Source organism: Muntiacus reevesi, chromosome 7 (genome assembly GCF_963930625.1).
Source record: "Muntiacus reevesi chromosome 7, mMunRee1.1, whole genome shotgun sequence".
Taxonomy (NCBI): domain Eukaryota; kingdom Metazoa; phylum Chordata; class Mammalia; order Artiodactyla; family Cervidae; genus Muntiacus; species Muntiacus reevesi.
Genome location: NC_089255.1, coordinates 41,228,310 through 41,251,277, shown reverse-complemented (window position 1 = coordinate 41,251,277; position 22,968 = coordinate 41,228,310). Strand labels below are relative to the sequence as shown.

Sequence of the window (22,968 nt, the reverse complement as noted above, 5' to 3'; positions counted from 1 at the left end):
TCTTTAAGTATTAAAAATCAATGCATCTCCTCCATTGGCAGGTGGGTTCTTTACCACTAGGGTCACCTGGGAGGCCTATGTCACACTCTATGGCGTATCTAAAAATACACAGCTCTTTCATGACATAATTAGAATGCAAATCCAGTTTCTTCAACTTCAAAACAAGTAACTGTTACACTGTATCAAGTTACCTTGCACTTTGATGCAGATATTTAGGAACAATGAATTAATTTAAGGAAGTCTCTAGAAAATAAAGAAAACAGATTCTAACTGCAACCACATCAGAAAAACTTTCAGATAGAATATAAACAATGTAACAGTTCTTTGTTGGAGTACATTTGTTGGAGAAGACTCTTGAGTGTCTCTTGGACTGCAAGGAGATCCAACCAGTCAATCCTAAAGGAAATCAGTCCTGAATATTCATTGGAAGGACTGATGCTGAAGCTGAAACGCCAATACTTTGGCCACCTGATGCAAAGAACAGACTCACTGGAAAAGACTGATGCTGGGAAAGACTGAAGGCAGGAGGAGAAGGGGATGACAGAGGATGAGATGATTAGATGGCATCACCAACTTAATGGACATGAGTTCAGCAAGCTCCAGGAGTTGGTGATGGACAAGGAAGTCTGGCGTGGTGCAGTCCATGGGGTCGACATAACTGAGCGACTGAACTGAACTGAACCGAAGAACGTATCTGAAGAAATGATCAGAGAGATCACAGTGAAAATATTTTTAAACATTAACTAAAAGTGTCCCTGTCCCTGGCACAGAAGGATGGGAGGGATACAAACTACGATAAGGAGAGACTGTCACGGAAAGACCTGAAGTCCCAAAGAACTCCTTAGAAACTACCTCAGTTCACTGATCCCAAGGAGCACATTCTAAAACTGTGTGTGCAGTAGCTCCAGATTCTTGCTTATTCTCTAAGGAAGCAAAGGGTTAAGAAGCCTGAAAGAGATCTAGGATGAGTTTTCGTAGATCCAGTGTCAATAAAATTTCTCTCCACCTGCTTACTGATATGAAATTATTTTAAGAGAGACAAGATGCTTTTATTTCATTAACACATAAATCTTAACATTCAAATACTGACTGCAGGAAACTTCCATCAACAAATATGACTGACTGATAGTTGATCAGTTCCAAAATTAGAACAGAACAGAAGAACACTGGAAATGTGAAAGTCACTGCTAGGAAAAAGAGGATGCTGAGATGGGTCAAGCCTTGTAACACTTTTTATTTTGCATAGAACTTCCCTCACTTCCATTTACAGAAGCTGAACTGCAAGGAATTTTAGGCATACATGCGTGTTGTGGTTTATTCATTAAGTTGTGTCCAACTCTTTTGCGACTCCAGGGACTAAAGCCCACCAGGCTCCTTCGTCCATGGGATTTTCCAGGCAAGAATACTGGAGTGGGTTGCCATTTCCTTCTCCAGGGGATTTTCCCAAACCAGAGATCAAACTTGTCAAACTCCTGCTTTGTCAGTGGATTTTTTACTGCTGAGCCGACAGAGAAGCCCACATGCATGTTAGTGGACAGAAATTTGGTTTTTCCCTAGGCTATAGCAGCATCACCTAGCAACTGTTCTCATAGCATTGCTTGAATGACTCATAACTGTACTTGTTGACAATCCTCCAATCCTCTCAAATCCTCTTTCCTCTCTTTTAAAATCACAGAGAATAGAATTTGAACCAAATTTTTGGTTTTGTTCAAAAATTTGAACAAAAATTTTGTTCAGTATTTTATTCTGCACAGTTCCAATGATCTGACCAATAACAATACCTTGCTCCCCTAGGGACAGGTCTCAGACTCAGGCCTGGCCAATCATACCGTTGGCAATGGGGATTGATATAGAGGAGGAACATAGCTAAGTAAAGCCAGGGTGAAGATACAGACATTGAGAAAATACAGCACCAACAGAAAGAACTGCTGGTATAGGTAGGGCCATATTCCCTCCTAAATGAGCTGGCCAGTCTGCAGCAGACAGAATAAGTTAGCACACAGAGAAGTAGGGAGAAGGCAATAGAAAGATGGAAATATTGTGATGAGGTTGGGTAATTTGCTCCAGTTCCTAAGACCCTGGTCCCTGTAGCCTTTCCACTGTGTGAGCCACTTCAAAATATACCTCCCAGCTATGTAAGAATTCTTTACGGCTTAAACTAATGTGAATTTGTGTTTGCTCACTAGCACATGAAAGAGTACTGAGATTTTATGAGTTTATGAAACATGGCCTTTTCAAAATCATGAACTCTGTTACGAAAGGACTTTTAAAAAGAGCCTTCTTTAAATCAGGGCATTACACTTGTGGGTAAAGAATGATGATGGCACCTCTCTAGATTTTTCTAGAAAACCTTAACCTGGAGAAAAATATGTGATAAAAAAACAATAATAGTGACTGCACTCAAAAGAACCCCTTTGTACATGATTACAAACTCAATTACTAACAGCCAATAACTAAGTAAAAGAAATTCACTTTAAAAGTATTAATGAATATAAAAACATAAAGGTAACTTTTCACAATACTTACTTTAATTTCGGGTTGAAGCCAACTCTGTGTCTTTGTGTCAAATATGTGAACATCATTATGCCATCCCCAGAATATCTGCTCTTCCTAAAACATAAATTTTTTAAATATTTTAAAAGTTTTTAACGACTTTTAGATTTGCATGATAGCTTCACTGCATATTTACTGGTGCAATAATAGACATTTTTACAGAAATAGAGTCAAGTGTGACCACAGTTATAAACTTAACGCATAGACCAGTGCCTCACTGGTGATCCCCAGGCTACAGCAGCATCGCCTAGCACCTATTCTTCTCATAGCATTGCTTGCAAGACTCATCACTGTACTTCTTAACAAGCCTCCAATCCTCTCAAAGGGTTATCTCTTTGAAAATTGCAGAGGAAAGAATGATATTTAGATTTGAATGATATTTAGATTAGGAAAAAAATCTGTTTTTCTAAAGTACATGTGCCAAATTTCTCATCTTTGCTGTTAGAAACTTGAGGGAACAGTGGTTCTTTTTGTAAAAGAATTCTAATCACTTAACTAAGCAGCTTATTCTTATACATTAAAGGTATGCTTACTCTCCTCTGTCTTCTAGGAAGACCTGGCAGGGCAAAGATTTAGCGGTTAGACTGCATGTAGCATCTTCTGCATTGTTGAGATCCTCTACCACCACTCGAGCTTACCTCTGCAGCAGTTTTGTGTTATACATCACGACTATGTCATTCATTTCCATCAGGACTTGTCAGATGAGTCAAATAAACTAAATAATTTACCTAGTTCAGAATCTAAGTGAAAAAATCTACCTGTACACCATAAACTTCAGGACATGATCATAGCCTAACTATACTAGTTGAGAAAACAAATGAGAGCTTTCACTGATGAGTAAAAATAATTAGACATAATTAGTGGGAAGTTATATTACTAAAAATTATCAGTAATACTGTAAGTAGCAAAACTTAAAAGATACTTCATTTTAAAAACTCAAAAACCATGTAAACCACTTTAATCACTTAAAAACCACTCAATTTTATTAACATATATTAATTTCACACACAGTCTAAGTAAAGCCTATGGCAAAATTTTAAATACCCATATACAAAGAGATATACAGGAAATGTACATATATCTTTACATGAATAATGTACAATAATAAAATACGCTAGTAGAAGGTAAAAGTGAGGTTACTGTGTATCTTGGTGGTGAGATCAATGGCTTTTAAAGTTATCTTTTAAAAGATTTCATTTTAAAAAAGATTTAGAGGATTTCATTTCATGACTTCTTTCATTAATATAATAGTTTATTCTCTAGCCCGTAAGAATAAGTAGAAAAAAGCAGTATCACTACCAACTTACTCACTGTCATACAGAAGCCAGTCTGAGCTATGAATAGTTCTGGCGGACGTACCTAAAAGGAGGTGTATGTCAGCAACAGCCACTGTGGTTACCTAAGAACAAAGTTTTTCAAGTTGTGCTAAAGCCACTACTTGTCTAATAGAAGCATCTTTAAGTGATTTACGACATCAGAAAAGAAATTACTCTGCCAGTAGCAATGAAGGCTGATACCATTAGGTGAGAGAATCTCTTGCAAGTAAACCCAAATTCAAAAGAGAGAAAAGACACTTTTTTTTATAGTATCAATTATAGCAAATTAAAATAGGAAGGACTGGGCTCATTATTTCTAAAAACTTTAAGGCGACACTAAATTAGAGAAAAAGGTAAACAGGGATTACTCTCTTACCCAAGATGCATCATGAACATCAAAACAATCTTGGAGTTCATTATGTCTCCTACACCCATAGCCACCAAAATATATTAATCTGAAAAACAAAACAAAGGACACACTTTGGAAGTTCTGCTTTCAGCTTGTTCACAGAAAGCTGAAAGACATCATTTCTCTCACAACCTAAGCAAGACATATAAACTACAAAACCATGGTTAAATAAAAAAATCAAACCGCTATGGGAACAAAGAGACCTAAGTGAACTAATTCCGCAAAGTGATGAGCCTGCAGTAGGAGAGAGAGGAGGAGGAAGAACCTGGCGCACACAGGGTTTGTAGAAGCAGCAGGCCAAAATTTCAATAGTCACGTGTAGGCTAGCACAGCAAATTAGAACCTTAAGAGACTCAGTCACCTAGGGAGTTTGAATCTATTCAACAAGTATTCACATAATCTTCAGAGAGAACTTCCGGCCAGTCACCAAGAGTATGAAGCAGCAGAGAGCACAGCAACTCTTCTTGAGGCAATCTGAGCTATCAGCTCTAAAGTTTGGGATTAGGACAGGAAATCTGAAGGAAACACCTTGGAGTGCTGCCCAAAAAAGGCCAGGGAGGACATGCAATGCTTAAAGACGTCACTCAAGGTACAAAAAGTATAAAGTGGGATTGCGGAGCAAAGAGAACTCCCTAGCAACCTAAATACCTACCAATTAGGCTATGAAACAAGGAGGGATCTCTCACAGTTCTGAGAAGCAGGTACATGGCTGTGAAGTCCAGCTCAAAATCTCTTCACAATTTCTAGTGCTCAAAATGTGGGGCCCTAGCACAGAAAAGTCTTGATCCTGCATCAGAACATTTGAAGCCAGTGCTAAACCTGAATGAAACTAAAGCTGCAACAAAGCCTAAGCACAGGCCAACTTCAGGTTAGACTGACTTAAAGTCCATTCCAGCAGCCTGAAAAAGAAAGAAAGGGCAAGTCCTTTTCTGGAGAGATGATTGTTTACTACAACCTTTACTGTCCTTTCAAACAGAATGTCTGCCATATGATGTAAAATTAGAAGGTATATGAAAAGGCAAAAAGAAAAAGTGACCCACGACCAAGAGAGGAAAGAGTCAATATAAGCTGATTTTAGATATTGGAATTAGCAGACCTGGGCTCTAAAATAATTCTAACAGAAATAGTAACAGACCAGTTTGTAAAAGGTGGACAAAGTTCAGGAAGAATGAGATAATTTTGGCAGAGACATGGGGACCCCTATTATGGAGGCAATCAAGTTAAGATGAAGTGATTAGGGTAGGCACTAATTCAAGATAACTGGTATTCTTACAACAGGGGGAAATTTGGAGGAAGACAAATACAGAGAGAATGCTACGTGACTATGAAGGCAGAGATCTGAGTGATGCTTCTACACACCAGATTACCAACAAGTCACCAGAAGCTGGGGAGAGGCATGAAGTAGATTCTTCCTGAAAACCCAGAGAAAGAACCAACCTTGCTGACAGTTTGATCTCAGACTTCTAGCCTCCAAAACTATGAGACAATACATTTTTTGACACACCCCATGGCATGCGGGATCCTAGTTCCCTGACCAGGATGCAAACCTGTGCCCCTTGCAGTGGAAGGGCAGAGTCTTAACCACTGACAACCATGGAAGTACATTTCTGTTGTTTAAATCATTCAGTTTATAGAACTCTGTTACATCAGCCCTAACAAAATAAACATTTACTACAATAATAAACATATTATCCTTTAATCCAGAAATCAAATTGTGGAATTTTATCCAAAAAATAGATCTGCAATTATATGTATATAAACACAAAGATATTCATTAAAGCATAGATTGTAATGGCATATGAATTGAAATAATCTAAGTGTTGCTTCATTTATCGGGGAAAAGTTAAATAAACTATAGTATATCCTCATGGAAGAATACTATGCAGCTGTAAAAACAAAACAAAAGCAAAAAAACAAGCTTTCCAACTAGAGATACAGAAAAATGAAAGTTCTCCATGGTACAGTGTAGACTAAAAGAAGCAGCAGGATGCTCAACATCACTCATTATCAGAGAAATGCAAACTAAAACCAAACTGAGGTACCATTACACGCCAGTCAGAATGGCTGCTATCCAAATGTCTACAAGCAATAAATGCTGGAGAGGGTGTGGAGAAAAGGGAACCCTCTTACACTGTTGGTGGGAATGCAAACTAGTACAGCCACTATGGAGAACAGTGTGGAGATTCCTTAAAAAACTGGAAATAGAACTGCCATATGACCCAGCAATACCACTCCTGGGCATACACACTGAGGAATCCAGATCTGAAAGAGACACGTGCACCCCAATGTTCATCGCAGCACTGTTTATAATAGCCAGGACATGGAAGCAACCTAGATGCCCATCAGCAGATGAATGGATAAGGAAGCTGTGGTACATATACACCATGGAATATTACTCAGCCGTTAAAAAGAATACATTTGAATCAGCTCTAATGAGATGGATGAAACTGGAGCCCATTATACAGAGTGAAGTAATCCAGAAAGATAAACACCAATACAGTATACTAATGCATATATATGGAATTTAGAAAGATGGTAATGATAACCCTATATGCAAGACAGAAAAAGAGACACAGATGTATAGAACAGATTTTTGGACTCTATGGGAGAAGGCGAGGGTGGGATGATCTGAGAGAACAGCATTGAAACATGTATATTATCAAGTGTGAAACAGATCGCCAGTCCAGGTTGAATGCATGAGACAAGTGCTCGGGGCTGGTGCACTGGGATGACCCAGAGGGACGGGATGGGGAGGGAGGTGGGCGGGGGGTTCAGGATGGGGAACACATGTAAATCCATGGCTGATTCCTGTCAATGTATGGCAAAAACCACTACAATATTGTAAAGTAATTAGCCTCCAACTAATAAAAATGGAAAAAAATATTAAAAAAAATAAATTATATAAAGTAATGGCTAAAAAAATACATAAATAAAAGAAGCAGTAGGATGCAGAATAGTGTACAGAGAACACAGATGTTTGTGTAAAGAGGCAGAAAAGATACAGATAAATATATAGAGAGATATATACGTATGTATACATATATATACATATGTATTTGCTTCTATCTGCTTAAAGTAACAGAGTGCAACTGTTCCCAAACATGTCTGCATCTTGGAATTACTTGAGAAGCTTAAAAAAAATCATACTCCCATGGATTTTAATTTAGTTAGTCTAGGGTATCACCTTGGAGAAGGCAATGGCACCCCACGCCAGTACTCTTGCCTGGAGAATCCCAGGGACGGGGGAGCCTGGTGGGCTGCCGTCTATGGGGTTGCACAGAGTCGGACACGACTGAAGCGACTTAGCAGCAGCAGCAACAGGATATCACCTGGGCTTCAGAGCATTAAAAAAAAAAATCCCTATATTATTCCTATGGCAGACAAGTTTGAGAACCACTGCTATAAAAATACAAAGGATGTTGATAAAAATAGCTATTTGTGCATCTGGAGGGGTAGGAACAGGATGGATGGGCGCAACAGTGGGAGCTAGACTTTTTAATATGGTTTTGATTTTTAAACCATGTGCCTATATTAACTATCCAGAAAATTAAGTAAGTAATTAATTAAAAAAAAAACAAATAGTTGCTTCCATCATATTTATTCTTATGACCTGGCTCTTATCTAGGATTCAAAACTGCCTTTATCATCAGTGTCAAAACAGTTTGTAATTATATCTTGAAGAAAATTCAGTTTCAAGTTTTCTCTGTTTTAAACACAAGCTATAATCCTTACTTGAATGCAGTTAATCAGGTGGTTTTGCTGCATTACCTGTCTTTATAAACCCAGCAGGAAAGTTTATCACGTGGTGTGGGTGGTTGCCCTTCAAAGTTGGTGATTTTTTCCCAAACGTAGGTTCCATCTCTTGTTCGCAAATTAACAAAATAAAGCTTTTAAAAGAGGAGAATACTATTAACAGACAGGGCATTGGAAAATTAAATATATGTCACAGGAACAGGTGATCCAAAATTAATAACATTACTTTTTATTTTTAAAAGGTAAAAATTTTAATTGTAGAGTTAATGAAAATGGGACTATGTTTTAGAAGCAAAAACGATATATGAAACATACTGAAATGAACCTTTACCCTTCTTGTTCTTGCCCTATGGATATCAACCAAGTAAGCAGTTATTCTGAAGCAGAAGGATCTGGGACCAGAGAGAAGCAGGTATGCCGCATTTTCACTCTATCTTTTAAAACCTTATCAGTTAGCTCAAGCTTTTCTACATGTCTTCTTTGCAAAATACTTGTGAGATGAAGTGACACATTAAACATTACATTTTTCTGCACTCCTGAATTGAAAAGAAAAAAATTACTCGATTGCTGTATCCTTTGTCATCATATCCTCCAAAAACGTACAGCTTTCCATTAATGCAAGCACCGCAGCTTCCTGACATGGAGGTAGGCAGTTCTCCTTCCATGAGGTGCATTGTCCTGCAGCAAGAACAACGTGGGCTGCCGTAACTTTCCAGAAAGGCAAATTAAAATTCCTTTTGAACTCCATCAGTACTTTTTCAATGAAAATTGTCACTGACAATTACAATTAAGATATCATGGTAGCCAAAACTCTAAAAACTATAAGAAGATCCATGGTAAAGACTTTTCAACCTACTGAGGAAAAAAGTTACGAAATCTTCTCATGTCACCAGAATTGGGGAATAGTAGAACAAAACAAAGTCTTCAGATTGGAATAGTAAAGGACAACAAATGAAGAGAGGAAGGGGTTTGGGGAGAGAACATCCAGGGGGAATAAAGCACTGAAGGAAAAGGAAAGGGAGACAACATAATATTGCAGTATGTTCTGAGTACGGTCTCAGATCTCCTGTTGTCTATGGTAACAGTTGTAACAGATATTAAGACTGGACATTAAGCAATGCAAAATTACTTACCACAACCCACTATCAATATCATAGGTCCAAATCTCATCATTAGGCAAATATACTTCATTGTCTTCAATAGACTAAAAACACAGAATACATAAAATTATGTTTATTATTTACAAAGTAACAACTAAATAGTTGCTCAGGATGGGAAAACCACAATGTAAAAAGTGAAAAAGACAAAAACAATAAACAGCCTCAAAGACGCTTTTTTCAATAGAAATTAAGATAGATCAAAAGAGAAGGGGAAGAGAGACATTTTCTAAGAGAAAGTAGGCAAATACAAAATAGCAAGTATATGAGTCTCAGAAAAAGACTGAGGGCCATTAAACTTTCCAAGAAGTTCAAGAAAGAGAAAACAGCAAAACAATAACATTAGAACAGAATACTGAAGACTATGAAGCCAGAAAGAAAAGGAATATCGAAAAAGGGCAATATATTTGTGGTAAAAGGGAGGAGTTAAGAAAGGAAACTTTTATGAAATATAATTAAGAGCACCATATCATATACCTTGATTCACTGGACATGTTTTTTGAGTGCCTACTATCGGCAAGGCATAGTGTTAGATGTTGATTAAATATAGAATCTAAGGATCAAGATAAATTAAGCTAGTCAAAATGCCAACTCCGAATATGAATAATCTCTAAAGAAGCTGAAAGCATATACAGTACATTCTGATATTTATGATAAAAAGAGAAATAAGAATAACAATTTTCTTTATGTTAAGGTTAAAAACCTAGGGATTAAAACAAACCCTTACACAACTCTGTCAGGATTACTTAAAAGTTATAAAATAAAAGATGGTAATGATAACCCTATATGCAAAACAGAAAAAGAGACACAGATGTACAGAACAGACTTTTGGACTCTGTGGGAGAAGGCGAGGGTGGAATGTTCTGAGAGAACAGCATTGAAACAAGTATACAACTAAGGGTGAAACAGATCACCAGCCCAGGTTGGATGCACGAGACAAGTGCTCAGGGCTGGTGCACTGGGATGACCCAGAGGGATGGGATGGGGAGGGAGGCAGGAGAGGGGATCGGGATGCGGAACACATATAAATCCATGGCTGATTCATGTCAGTGTATGGCAAAAACCACTACAATACTGTAAAGTAATTAACCTCCAACTAATAAAAATAAATGAAAAAAAGTTATAAAATAACTCAAAAATAGCTAGTTGCAAAAGACGTTTAAAAATATCTAAGAATTACATGTCTAAAAATTTAAGAATTTCTGTATGATGTATAAATTATTAGCATGCTAAGTAGAATTAGTTAATATTCTCATTGCTCTATTAGTTAAAATTTTAAAATAGCATCCTGACTACTAGTTCTATGTCTCTAACTCCATCTCTGTCTGTCTGTATCTCTCCCCATTCCCTACTCTCATACACACACACTCAGAGCAGAAGAACATTATAATAAAATTTCCAAGGAAACTTCCACTCTGACTGAGGAAACCATGTCTGACTGATGGACAAGTAAATAATTGTTAAGAAAAGGAGTTAACTGTATGACTCTAAGGTTTAATGGCATCCAGCTCTAGTAGCCACATTAGTACACCTTTACAACAGAAATAGTATGAGAATGGCCTCTGTCACTTTTCTGCTTAAGTCCCTTCAGTGCTTCCCTGATGCTCTCAGGATGGTCTAAAATTCTTATGATTCTATGCTGTATAGCACCTGCTATCCCTCCAAAGTTCTTGCCTTTAGTCATTAAGTTCCAGTCTTCCTTCTGTTCCTAAACCCATGCACGTTTCCTACTGGACCTTCACCTATGCTCTTCTCTCTTCTTGCAGTGCTCTCCCAGAATTTGTTTGGCTAATTACTCTTTCTTTGGGAATCTTTCTGTTGCTTCTTTAATCTTCTAGAATAAAGTTAAGGGATTAAGGTCCCTGTTAAATGCTCTCACAAATCCTATACCTTCCCTTCCAAGTCCTTTGTCTGCATCATATCCACACAGCACCACCACTGCCATGATACATGTTTCATGAGTGCACAGGTCATGTTTATTTTGTTGTTCCCAGAGTCTACCACTTGTATGACTTGGACATACAAGACAAATAGAATATTTGTGGCTTAAGAGAATGGATACATGAATAATACTTATTAAACTGACTGTATGCTCATCTCATGGTTAAAAAGAGAAGTCCGTTTAATCTTTAAAAGTGGTGTTGCAAAAAACCAAATGGAGCACAGAACTGAACAATTTGGCCCGAGTTCCTTATTTTCTCAGTGATTTCACTCCTAAATTATCCCTTCTTTTCATCATCCCTTCTCATCATCAAATTTTGCTTCTGTGGTAGATCACCCCTATCGATACTCAAACATGCCTTAGTATTGCTCATCTTAAAACAAAACTCTTCCACAACTCCTTCTCTTATTTCTCGGCTCCCTTCATAACAAAGGTTCCATACTGAGTTATAGTGGAACTCTCCATTGCTTCATTGTTCGTTACAGCATCAACCCAGATTAATCAATTCAGACTCATTCCACTAAAATTGCTTTTGTCAAAGTTACCCTAAAAAAAAAGAGAGAGAGAATTAGTGAACTTATTAATCCAGAAACATAGCCTAGAGAGATGTAATATATAAAAAAGAAGTTAAGAGACATGGAGGAAGAGAGAGAATGAGTGAGGAAACTTGACTCAAAAAAAAACATGGAAAATATGAATAATCTCATAGTTTTGATTGAATCAGAGATTTAAAATCTCCCCCACAAAGTACCAAACCCAGATGGCTTTACAGATGAATTCTTCCAAACACTCACAGAATAAGTAATTAAATCTTCCAAAAAATCTACTCCGGAATATAAAAGAAGGAATACTAGCCAAACCACTTTGAACATAGATGCAAAATTGCTTTAAAAAGTAATGAGTAAATAGGATCCAGTTGATGTATATAAAAGGTAACATATTATACTAACTTGTACTTAATCCAAGGAATGGAACATTGATTTACTATTACAAATATTACTATTATTTTATAAGTCATCACATTTGGAGAGTAAAGAAGAAAAAACATAATTATCTCAGTATAATGCAAAAATCACTCTTGAAAACTCAACATTCACAAATTGAAAATTGGGTAGAAAGGCACCTTGTTCATTTGAAAAGGGCCATTAATTTGAAAAAGGACACCTACAAACAAACAAACAAAACCCTAAGCAATCATTAAACTTAATGGTTAATAGTTTAAAACAATCCCTCTGAGATTAGGAGCAAGGAAAAAATAGCTTTCGTTTTACACTGTACTTTAGGTCCACCAGTATAGTAAAAAAAATTAGGAATAAAGATTAGGATGGAAGAAACAAAACTGTCATCATGTGTAGATTCCATATAGAAAATAAAGATTAAAAAAAAGAAAATAAAGATAATTAACAGATGAATTTTGAGAATGAATGTATGTTTAGAAGGTCTGCCAGAGTAAAAAATATTCAAGTTAATTGTATTTCAAAATACCAGTGATAATCAAGAAATTTAGTTTTAAAGAAACTAACAACCAAAAATACAAAGAAGCCAAGCGTAAACCCAACAAAAGATATATAAGATATATAAGATATTGATGAAGATACTACAAAACTTTATTGAAAGACATCAAAAAGTCTTGAATAGAGATATACTAGATACTTGAACCTGAAGCCTCAATTTTATAACATGTCCATCAATCTCAAATGATCTAAAGATTGAGTACAGTAACATAAAATCTTACAGAGTAATTTATTTGACAATCTGATTCTAAAGTTTATACAAATGAGGAAGTACGGTGGAAAGCAAATTGGCAGTTCTTCTAAAAGTTAAATGTAGAATAACCACATGACCCAGGAATTCCACTCCTACGTATCCAAAAGAATTGAAAATAGGGGCTCAGATACTTGTAATGCCAATCTTCATATCAGAACTACTTAGAATACACAAAAGGGGGCAACAACCCAAGTGTCCCAACAACAGATGAATGGATAAACAAAATGTGGCATATGCATACAATGTAATCCTATTCTCCATAAAAGGAATGAAGTTCTGATACATACTGCAATGTAGGCAAAACCATGAATGTAATATGCTAAATAAAAGAAGCCAGACTCACAAATATAAACATTATTAAGATCTCATTTACATGAAATATCTAGAAAAAGGCAAATGTATAAAGATAGAATGATTAGAAGTTAGCAGGGCCTGGGGTAAGAAGGGAGGGAGGCAGAATTTCTGTTTGGGGTAGTTTTGGAGCTAGACAGCAGTGTGTGCTAAGTCGCTTCAGTCAGGCCAACTCTGTGAGACCCTATGGACTGTAGCCAGCCAGGCTCCTTTGTCCATGGGATTTTCCAGGCAAGAATACTAGAGTTAGTTACCATGCCCTTCTCCAGGGAATCTTCCCGGCCTAGAGACTGAACCGGTTTCTCTTACATCTCAAGCACTGGCGGGCAGGTTCGTTAGCACCGGCACCATCTAGGAAGCAGACAGTGGTAACACTGGACAACACTCAATATAATGCCACCACCTGCACACTAACTTGGTTAAAATGACAAGTTAAATGTTTTATATATTTTACTATAATAAAAATAGTAAAGAAAATGTATGTGAAACAACAAAAGTCCCTACATAACCAAAATATTCCTCAAGAACAAGATAGAGTGTGAGTGGGGCTTTTACCATCCAACATTCAGACTTCTAGTAAAGCTGTTGTCATTTAGACACTGAGGGAGGTTCTGTTCCAAGAATAAACAGCAAGCTTCACAGAATAGAGAACCTAGAAACAGATGACACAAACATGGAAACTTGATGCATGTCAGAGTAGGGAAAGGGGGACTACTTAACATATGACACAAGAATAACTGATTATCCATATTGAAAATATAATCAAATTGGATCCTTACCTTCAACCAACCAACCAAACAAAAAATTCAAACTAAAAAAAATTAAACGTGGAAGGCAAAACCAAAAATTGTTTAGAAGACAATATAGGAGACTTTATGATCTCCACGCTGGGAAAGATTTAAGATGCAGAAAGTACGAAGCATTAATGTCACAATTAAAAGCCTCTGTTGAACAAAATATAATCAAGAAAGTACAAAGATAAGCTACAAACGGAGAAAAGTGAAAGTTGCTCAGTCGTGTCCAACTCTGCAATCCCATGGACTATACAGTCCATGGAATCCTCCGGGCCAGAATACTGGCGTGGGTAGCCTTTCCCTTCTCTAGAGGATCTTCCCAACCCAGGGATCGAACCCAAGTCTCCCGCATTGCAGGCGGATTCTTTACCAACTGAGCTACCAGGGAAGCCACAAACTGAAAAGCCATATTAAACTCCTACAACTATGTAATTAAAGAATTCCTATAAATCAGTAAAAGACAACTCAATAGACAAGTGAGCAAAAGACATGAACCAATGTTTTTACAGAAAACACAAATAGTTCATAAAGCTATGAAAAGACACTCCACTGTATTGTAATCATGGAAAGCAAATAAAAACTACAATGAAATATGTCGTCACACTCACTGCATTGGCAAATTTGAAGGCCAGATGGCACCAAATGTTGTCAAGGATGTGGAACAAGGAAGTTGGTGAGGGTGGTGTAAATTGATACAAATATTTTGGTAACACTGATGTTCCAATTTGATTTGGAAGTGTGTGACCAGGCAACCCAGCATCCCATCCCTTGGTGTATGCCCTAGAGAATGTATATGCCCCCCCTGCAGGTATAATAGGTGACATGTTATAAGGAATGCTCAATGTAGCATTGCTTACAATTCCAAAAAGAAAAAAAAAACCTGAAACATTTAAATATACATCAATTGTGGAATAGATAAGGAAATTGCTGTGAATTCACACAATAGAATATTATATAGTACACACATCAAAGGAATAAATCTAGGGGTGATTTTCAAAATATTTAATAACTGCACAGCATAGAAACTGACCAAACAAAATAAACACTAAGCACAGTCACAGCCATGCAAGTGCACAACTAGCTGAATACAAATCATGTATGAGTCTAAAACACACAATGTTAACTAAAAGAATTAAGTCATGAAAGAAAACCCATGCTGATTAAAAAAACAAATAATATATTGTTCAGGGACAGATGAATAAGTGATAAAACTATAAACAAAACGGTGATTAATAAGAAATCAAGATAGTGGTATCCTATGAGTGTGGGAGGAACAATATAATCAGGGAAGGATAAACAGGAAACTTCTACGGTACTGATTTTAGCTGATTTCTTAATCTGATGTCGTTATTTTACATATCCTTTTGTATAAATATTTCAAATTTTTAAATTAAAGAATAAAATTCTAATAAATGAATATTAGGTAGCTCATGGAATCATCAGGGAAGCTGGAGAACCAGCTTATGTTAAGAGAAGCAAGACCTAAAAACCCAGAGAACCAGTCTGAAGTGTAAACTGCCCTGGTCGCTGGTGAGCAGCTTGTAGCACTGCAGCTTGTAGAACTGCCTTTTATGCCAGGGACCTTATCTTCCTACAAATTCTATGGGTAGCCAAGAATCCTCTTTAAGTCCTGATTTTTACATCTTTATTCTTAAGTCCAAATCTACCACACATACATCTAACCAAGAGCATCCAGGCTACTTGCCCAGAACCTAGCTGCAAGCGAAGCTGGAAAAATCCTGGTACTCCGGTTCTTTTTTATTGGGCACCTACTATGAGCTATGTCTGACTCAGGACACCAAGGACAGAATAGGGAACAAAATTCCTATCTTACAGAATATATTTTCTACGAAGGTACATAGGAGGTACTCAGACAACTAAAGCAAGACTCACTTAGTGGGGGATACAACAAGAGGAAGGGGATTCAAATTCTGGCCATCTAAAAAGAATTAACATCTCCACATAATATGGATGGTCTGTGTGACCATCTAAGAATAAACAATTAAGTTAAAGAAATACTCACTTAAGCCTTTTAATACACATTGCTAACTTTCTCTCCAAAAAAGTTTACTAGTGCATGAGTAATTCATTTCCCTATGCTCTTGTCAAAAATTCTGAATATCTGCAAGTTGGAAAAGAAAATTTTCATTTCTGTTTCTTTGATTCACAATCTATTTCTTTCCTTTTAAATTTCTGTGCCTGTCCATTGCTCATTTTTCTGGGAAATATCAGTCTTTATTTTTACAGAACTTTTGTCTATGACACATGTTGCAAATAACTTTGCCCGTTTGTCATTCACCTCCTCACTTTATGGTGTTTAAAAGCACAGATTTTAATTTTTAAAACTCTGATCTTAACTGCTCTAAGATGATTAAACAATTTTCCTTTTATATTAAAAAACAACTTTGATCTACCAAACTTTTCCCCTTATAGTTTTTTCCCAATTCAGTTTTTCTTTTCCCAACTCAGAATTTTACACGTCACATATTTTCTTCTGTTATCAAATAGCTTAATTTCTTTATATTTGTCAATCCTAAACTCTACTATCATTTTCCTCCAGTAGTCCCAGGAACATATTGAATAAGCAACTGTTTTTCCAGAACTGAAATGCTGCCTTTTATATACAAAATACTCTTATATGCTTGGTTGTTTATGTAATTTCTTCTCCATTCCATCATCATGCTATCTCAACTTGCATCACTGATTTGTTTCAGTATTATGTTTTAAAATCTGGTACTGTAAACCTACAACTTTCATTCTTTTCAAACGTTTTTTAAATTGATTCTTCCTTCCTTTAAGTCCTTTTCCAAAACAGAAACATATAGTTAAACAGATTCATACAGCTAGTTTGTATAAGGAAAGGTTTAGGGCAAAATGTATTAACATCAATTGTATTACAGAAATAGAACTGTTCATAACATTAAACCTTAAGAGGAAAGTATATCATCTGTAAACATGCTAAAACATTGTGCTTCTCCTCAAAAATTTAGAAAAAACTACTCACAACTTTTAAATGTTCCTAGTTGTAATACTAAAGTTTGTATGAATTTCAGTAGTGTGGAAACCCTAAAAAAACTAGGAACAAGAGAATATTCTGGCACCAATTAGAATTTACTTTTTTCAGCATTGTTGCTCTTACCTCTAGAGGCAGGGCTATTTTCAGATACACTGGACTTTACAAGATGTTCAATAATAGGGTAATAATAATTTAGACAGATATATGTGGGCCATTCAAGTTTTAGGATATACTTTTGTCAATTTTAACACACACTGTGTTCATGAGGAGGAAAACTGGGCTTGAAACAATCTGGAATCAACTGAATACTATTCTTTAAGACTGACTATTGGGTTATCTCTAGATTCCAGGGCCTTTTAGCTGTTCAGAAGGATGTGAACAAAACAATTGTTGGAATGATTCTAGTTTTTCATCATTATATGCCATGTCTTCTTTTCTGCCTCCCACTCTCTCTTTCCTTTCCCTTATGCCTTAGACATATTTTAAGTGCTGACAATCCCTGGATTTAAAAGTAGGCTTGATCCAAATCTGTGCATTACTTTCCAGGGTGGTTCTTATAGCATTTACTCATTGGATCAGTAGCAGGAAGTATTTCTACTCACTAACTGTGATCTGAAAACCTGGAATCTTACCAATTACACAATTTTCAAGATTAAAATGAAATGTAAAAACTCCAGACCTTTCAGGTATGGGCCCAACAGAAATCTACATTGTCACCAGATATGAGATATTACAGACTACTATCTTAAGTGAGATTTTTTTCATCTGTCACAATACTAAGAATTAATATAGCCATGAAGTCTGACAACTGTACATCTTCTAGTACAGCTCAAAACAATACAAATATTTCTTCTGCAAAAACCATCATTATATCTAGACTACTTTTTCACCACGAACACGAGGTGGAACTATTAGACCTTAGGAAAGCCTAATTTATGTTTATCATTAAAAAAAAAATAGGCTTTGGAAATCCAATATATCTAAGTTGGAATCTGCTGCCCTTGCAGTCAAATGGTCATTCAAATTATTTACTCTTACTGACTCATAGACCTTATTTTTTAAATAGTATATGACTTACCTTACAAGGTATAGTAAGGATTATATAAGATTGGGAATATGAGATTTCGTAACACATGCCACGTATAGTAGGCACTCAAATGTGAGTTCTGATTTTCCCATCCTGACACTGAATCAGATTAAAAATAAACACACAAACAAAACAACAAAAACCAACTTGGATTTGAGAATCATTTAACATACACAGTATGTTCTTTATTTCTTTGAACGATTCAATCATGTTACATCTGTCACATAATAGTATTGAATCAGTCAGAAAAATATCTGCTCTACCTCCAGTAGAACTCCAGATGGCTCGCTTTTTTTGTTTTTCTTAAATCTTAAACTAAAGGGGTTGGCATATATTCCAGAACTGCTTTCCATCTTTAGAATCCTTGATTCTATAATCCTACGATTATAGAAACAAAGCACATATTCAAACCTCCACTGTAATAAGAATTTTAAAGCCTAACATTCATATTGTTAATATGAGCCTGTTTTCAGATTCGGAAAAAAAAAAAATCGTCATTACCCACTGGTAAAGGAATGCCACTAAAAACAACTTAGGAATACTTAAATGCTTCAGTGATTCCGAATCGCGCCGCGGGAATAAGGAAATATTTATGGACTAATATAGCTCGGCATCCTCGGTGGGCTTTTGCGTCTGCGTAAGCATTTAAAAATGATCATCAATCGCGCAGTAACCGCCTGAGCGCTGGGCAAGCCGAGCTATCCGCCAGCTGCGAGGACCGGCGGACTGGAGAATGGGAAGAGCCCCGGAGCGGGCTTTGAAGGCTTTCCCAGTGCAAGCAACGGCGGCTCGGCGTCCAGCCCCGAAGCGGCGGGAGAGCGGCCGACAGCAGAGGGCCGGGCGGGGCGCCGGCGGCGCCGGCCCGGGCCGCGGACCGGCCCCCGCCTCTGGGCCGGGTGTGGGCGGGGGCTAGCCGGCCGGTCGGCCCGGGAGGCCGGGCGGGCTCCCGGCGCGAGTCCGCCCCGTCCCGCCTCTTCCCCTTACCACGTAGCCCCCCCACACGTAGAGGAAGTTTCCGTCCACCACGGCACAGTGGCCGCTGCGCTCCTCGGCCACGCAGAACAGCTGCGAGTCCGCCATCCGCGCGGTCGCTGGGCCCAACCGCTCGGCGCGCCGCAGCCCCTGCCCACGGAGCGGCCTCTCCTCCCGCCCGGCTCCTCCACGCACGAACGGAACGCGTCGAGGGTCGAGATTGGTGGGAAGGCGGCACCAGTGCGGCTGCGCCGTCCCGAAGCCCGCCCGGGAAGCCGAGCCCGGGGTGGCGTCGCCAGCTAGGGATGCTTGAGGTCTGAGTGGGCAGGGAGGTGCCTTGGCGTCTCCGCAGCCCTGCCGCTCGCTGATTTCGTGTCACTTGCGATTGTGTTGTGTGGGCGGAACAGCCTAACTCTGTACCTTATCCAGTGCCTCTGTGGACTCCTTGTACACGGACTTGATGCTGCTGTGACTTAAATCAATGTATCAGTACACAAATGCTTTGTGAGGGCTTGCCTTTTCCATTCAACTTCCAGCAGAGATAGTTATCCAGAGAGATAGAGAGAATAGGAGAGAATGACAATTTTATATATATATACATATATATATATTTAATTGAAAATTTTCTAAAACATATGCCAGCAAGCTACAGCCTGCAGGCCAAATCTTATCACTACGTGTTTCTGTGGCGCCCACAAGTTAAAAATAAGTATACATCTTTTAATGGTTGAAAAAAATTAAAAATTATATTACTTATAAAAAATACAAATCCAAATTTCAGCGTCTGTATATAGTTTATTGGTACACAGCCACTCTAATTCGTTTAAGGATTGTCTGTGGCTGTTGATGTAAGCCATAGAGTTGAGTAGGCACAGCTGAGTACCTGCAACAAAGACCAGATAGGTCTCACTGTGGAAAATGTTTACTGTCTGGCCCCTTCCAGAAAAAGCTTCCTAACCCTTGCTATAATATGATGTTACTGAAGTAAAACTAGTGCCAAGAGGGAAGACAATAATCATTCCAGTTTCTATAGATGCCCCTGTCCTTTAAGAGAATGTGACTGCTCACCCCTCAGAACGTTATTCATTTATTCAGCATATGTTTATTAAGTGCCTGCTTGCTGTAGCTAGTTGGTCCTGAGGTCCCGTTAGACACCAACGCTGAAATAATCAAGTATTATTGACTCCTCAGAGTCTTGTAGTAATAGATAATAAATTCTAAATCTGTAGATACTGGCCTTCCCTGGTGGCTCAGCAGTAAAGAATCTGCCTGCCAGTGCAGGAGACCTGGGTTCAATCCCTGAGTCGGGAAGATTCCCAGAAGAAGGAAATGCAACCCGCTCTAATATTCTTGCCTGGGAAATCCGTTGGACAGAGGAACCTGTCGGGCTCCAGTCCGTCGGGTCGCAGAGTTGTACATAAGCAACAAGTTGAATACACTGGAAGTCACCGTATAGCAGTTCTTAGGAATCATCCTCACATTTCATAAGACTGCACGTTCACTTATATGCACTCCAAGGTTTTACTTTAACTCATTGGAGCAAGCGTTTTGACGCGTGGCAAATGAACAACTCACTTGCTGGAATAAGACTGAGTAATCCTGGCTCCATCCATCACTCACCGAATGTTTCATCTTGAGTGAGCCATCTACCTACCATATCTGTGTCTCACTTTTCTCATCAGTAAAAGGAAGATGTTGAAAAAACAGCACACAACTCATTTGGCGTTACGAGCAATATATTAATACATTTAAAGCGCTCAAAGGCAGCTCGCAACTTAAATATAAAGTGGAGTGGGTGAGAATTCTGGTGACGTCTAACAGCTGCGAGTGAATGTCGGTGAAAACCCTGTGGTGACACAGAGCATTTCCAGGGCTTGCGCGAAGCAGAGAACATAAGTACTGAAAGGCCCCAAGGTCCGGATGAGCCCGACCGGAGTCACGGAAGGTGGAGGGCAGCGATGAGAGCGCAAAGTGGGTTCCATGAAGCACTTGAGATAGGGAAGCACGTTCCCAACCAAACAACGGGGCACTCGCTGGTCAGTATCCTAATAACAGAGCAGTGTAGGGTCGTTTTCTCCTGCAACTTAGAGGGTGCAGGGAAGCAGCCTGCATGGCCCGCGAAAGCGCGGATCTTTCCACGCACCGAGAGTAGTGGCCTCTGGCGCTATTTAAATAGAGTGTTATTATAAAGAACTGGCGTGTCTGGGGCGGGGCCAGGACGGGGCACGCCCGGGAAGGGGCGGAGCCGGGGCCGTGGCGCCAAAACGCGAACATGGCGCCTGAGCGGTTAAGGAGCCGGGCGGTCTCCGCCTTCAAGCTTCGCGGATTGCTGCTCCGGGGGTGAGTGGGCCGGAGAGCTGGCGGGGTAGGAAGGGAGAGCCAGGGCCAGGCCGCCGTGCGGGGCCGCGGGAGGAGCCGTATGCCGAGAGGGACCCTGGCCTCTGGCCTTAAAATCACAGAGACCCTGAAAGAGTTCTAAGAAGCGAACAGGATCTGGCGATGCCTTTGATTCCCCGACGCGGACTCGTAAGGTTTCTCCCGGAAGGGATGAGGCTCTCCTGCACTTGCCAAGCAGCCGGAGAAGCGGCGATAGGTTCCGCAGCATCCGTATATTAGCACGGTGCTTGGGCGCTCTCTGCTCGCTTAGTCTTTTCCTCTGCGGCTTGGGAATCCCAGCATCGCTGCTCACGTGGTTACGGAGACAGCGAATGAGAGCCCTGGGAAAGCCCATTGCTTGCCTGTAGCTGTCAGATTAGTACAAATTGTGGGCCCTGCCAGCCCTCCCAATTTTAGGTCAGGTCCTATTCTTGAGAGAGAATTCCTGAAGGGTTAAGGAGTGGGTAGATTTGAAGCATGTCGTCTTTTTTATTTTTATTTTTTAAAGATTTCCTTTAGAACTTCTCTTGCCATATCCGTGTTTTCTACGATTTATAGAATGATCCTCTACAAGATTTTTCTCATTAAATCTGCCTTAAAAAAAAAAAAAATTATACGGTATTTACATATGTAAATACCTGCTGGACGGGATACACGTCTCTACCAGGTTTTGATTGGTCTTGTGTGTGTAGAGGTTTTTGGTTTGTTTTTGTGAAGATGAGTTTTATGGGACTTTTACCATGTTTTGGGGTTAGTGGTGACAGGGGCAAGAGTGGATATTCTGTAGGAGAAAATAATAAATTCTGATTATTTGATTATCTGTTGATCCCCGACATTTAAAAAATACAAGCAATAAATCAGTATTTTTCTTTTCACTTAGGATTTGACTTAACACCGAGATGTCATTCATTAATTAAGTCAGAAATACACTGAAATATATTAGCAGTAAAATAATTATGGAGCAAGGGAATAGTAGAGTACAACACTGAGGAGGTTGGGGAGCAGATAGTGTATTAATTATTTATTGCTGCATAACTCATTACCCCCAATTTAGACGTTTAAAACAGCAGGCACTTAAATTCTCACGTTTTCCATGGGTCAGGAATTCAAGTAGGCTTAGTTGGGTCCTTAGCTTCACCGTCTCTCAGAAGGCTGCGGTCAAGATGCAGTCATCTCAGGTCAGTTGGGCAGGGTTTGCTTCCGAGTTCATTCAGTGATTGGCAGGATTCAGTTCATCCCGGATTGTTCGACTGATGGCTTCAGTCCTTCCTGGCTGTTGGGCCTCCCCAACATGGCAGCTTACTTTATCACAACTAGCAACAGAGTCTGCTAGTAAAGGAAAGTCACCGCTTTTTGTAACTTAAGGCAAGAAAGTGACATCTTGTCACTTAAAAATGTTTGTTTTTAAAAGTACAATACATTCAAATATTTGATCACTTGTGCCATATTCTATTGTTAGAAGCAAGTCATTAGAT

General features: G+C 38.7%; 2 protein-coding genes across 6 annotated transcripts in view; one reads left to right on the top strand and one right to left on the bottom strand.

The window, feature by feature from the left end:
- KLHDC1 (kelch domain containing 1) overlaps positions 1–19,297 on the bottom strand; it is a 38,841-nt gene extending 19,544 nt beyond the window's left edge. Inside the window, exons 1-7 of one of the 2 annotated variants that reach the window (XM_065940357.1) lie at positions 19,130–19,297; positions 9,165–9,235; positions 8,592–8,709; positions 8,047–8,165; positions 4,246–4,324; positions 3,865–3,912; positions 2,527–2,610 (exon numbers count right to left, since the gene is read on the bottom strand). In XM_065940357.1, coding sequence (XP_065796429.1) covers positions 2,527–2,610; positions 3,865–3,912; positions 4,246–4,324; positions 8,047–8,165; positions 8,592–8,709; positions 9,165–9,235; positions 19,130–19,225 — 615 coding nt within the window. In that variant the 5' untranslated portion in view covers positions 19,226–19,297. The remainder of the gene's footprint in view (positions 1–2,526; positions 2,611–3,864; positions 3,913–4,245; positions 4,325–8,046; positions 8,166–8,591; positions 8,710–9,164; positions 9,236–19,129) is intronic. The other variant, XM_065940358.1, reaches the window with a different exon arrangement.
- A 2,072-nt stretch (positions 19,298–21,369) lies between these two features.
- POLE2 (DNA polymerase epsilon 2, accessory subunit) overlaps positions 21,370–22,968 on the top strand; it is a 29,855-nt gene continuing 28,256 nt past the window's right edge. For 2 of the 4 annotated variants that reach the window (XM_065941660.1, XM_065941659.1), the window contains exon 1: positions 21,370–21,457. In XM_065941660.1, coding sequence (XP_065797732.1) covers positions 21,390–21,457 — 68 coding nt within the window. In that variant the 5' untranslated portion in view covers positions 21,370–21,389. The remainder of the gene's footprint in view (positions 21,458–22,968) is intronic. The other 2 variants (XM_065941661.1, XM_065941662.1) reach the window with 2 other exon arrangements.